The sequence below is a fragment of the Psammomys obesus genome, unplaced genomic scaffold (genome assembly GCF_907164565.1).
Source record: "Psammomys obesus unplaced genomic scaffold, mPsaObe1.curated_primary_1811, whole genome shotgun sequence".
In the NCBI taxonomy this organism is placed as follows: domain Eukaryota; kingdom Metazoa; phylum Chordata; class Mammalia; order Rodentia; family Muridae; genus Psammomys; species Psammomys obesus.
In genome coordinates this window covers 1-652 of record NW_026590479.1, presented here as the reverse complement: position 1 = coordinate 652, position 652 = coordinate 1, and the positions used below count along the sequence as shown (strand labels likewise).

General features: G+C 41.9%; 1 protein-coding gene across 1 annotated transcript in view; it reads left to right on the top strand.

The window, feature by feature from the left end:
• The window catches only part of LOC129676955 (phosphorylase b kinase regulatory subunit alpha, skeletal muscle isoform-like), a gene marked incomplete at both ends in the record, with an annotated part of 17,173 nt that extends 16,944 nt beyond the window's left edge, over positions 1 to 229 (top strand). The window contains one exon of the mRNA XM_055607488.1: positions 176 to 229. Coding sequence (XP_055463463.1) covers positions 176 to 229 — 54 coding nt within the window. The remainder of the gene's footprint in view (positions 1 to 175) is intronic.
• Positions 230 to 652: the final 423 nt, after the last annotated feature.

The window sequence follows — 652 nt, the reverse complement described above, 5'->3', positions numbered from 1 at the left end:
TGCTGCTGCTGCTGCTGCTGCTGCTGCTGCTGCTGCTGCTGCTGCTGAGCTGCCTTTGACTCCTCTGTCTGTGCTGGTGAGACATTGATACATATAGATGTCTGAGGATGTTTTTCTGCTTCATTATAAAGTCATACCTATGTACAAGCTTCAGGACTTTTTTCTGTGTTCCCAGGGTCGTTATGGTTGCTGTCGTTTTCTACGAGATGGATATAAAACTCCCAAAGAGGTATGTATGTTTCTTTTCTCCACAGGGAGCTGGGGAAAAGTTGTCCTTATTCTGTGGAGCCTTATTCACAGATAACAGATACCTCACTGATGGAACATTAGAAGACAATTAAAAGGAATAGTAAGTGATGTTTGCTGTACTTGTTGGGCTTTTTTTGCCACGTTCTGACATTGATGGGAAATAAATTAACAGTAGAGTGTCAAAAAGTAAATAAAATAAAGGAAAGGCAGTCTTTTCCTTTCTTTCAGTTGGTTGGTTTTTAAATTTTATTTATTTATTATTTGTTGCAATTTATTCACTTTGTATCCTGACTGTAGCTCCCTCCCTCACCTCTTCCCTATCCTACCCTCCCTCTCTCTTCTCCTCCCATGTCCCTGTCCCAGGCAACTGATAGGAGAGGTCTTCCTCCCCTTCTATCTGACC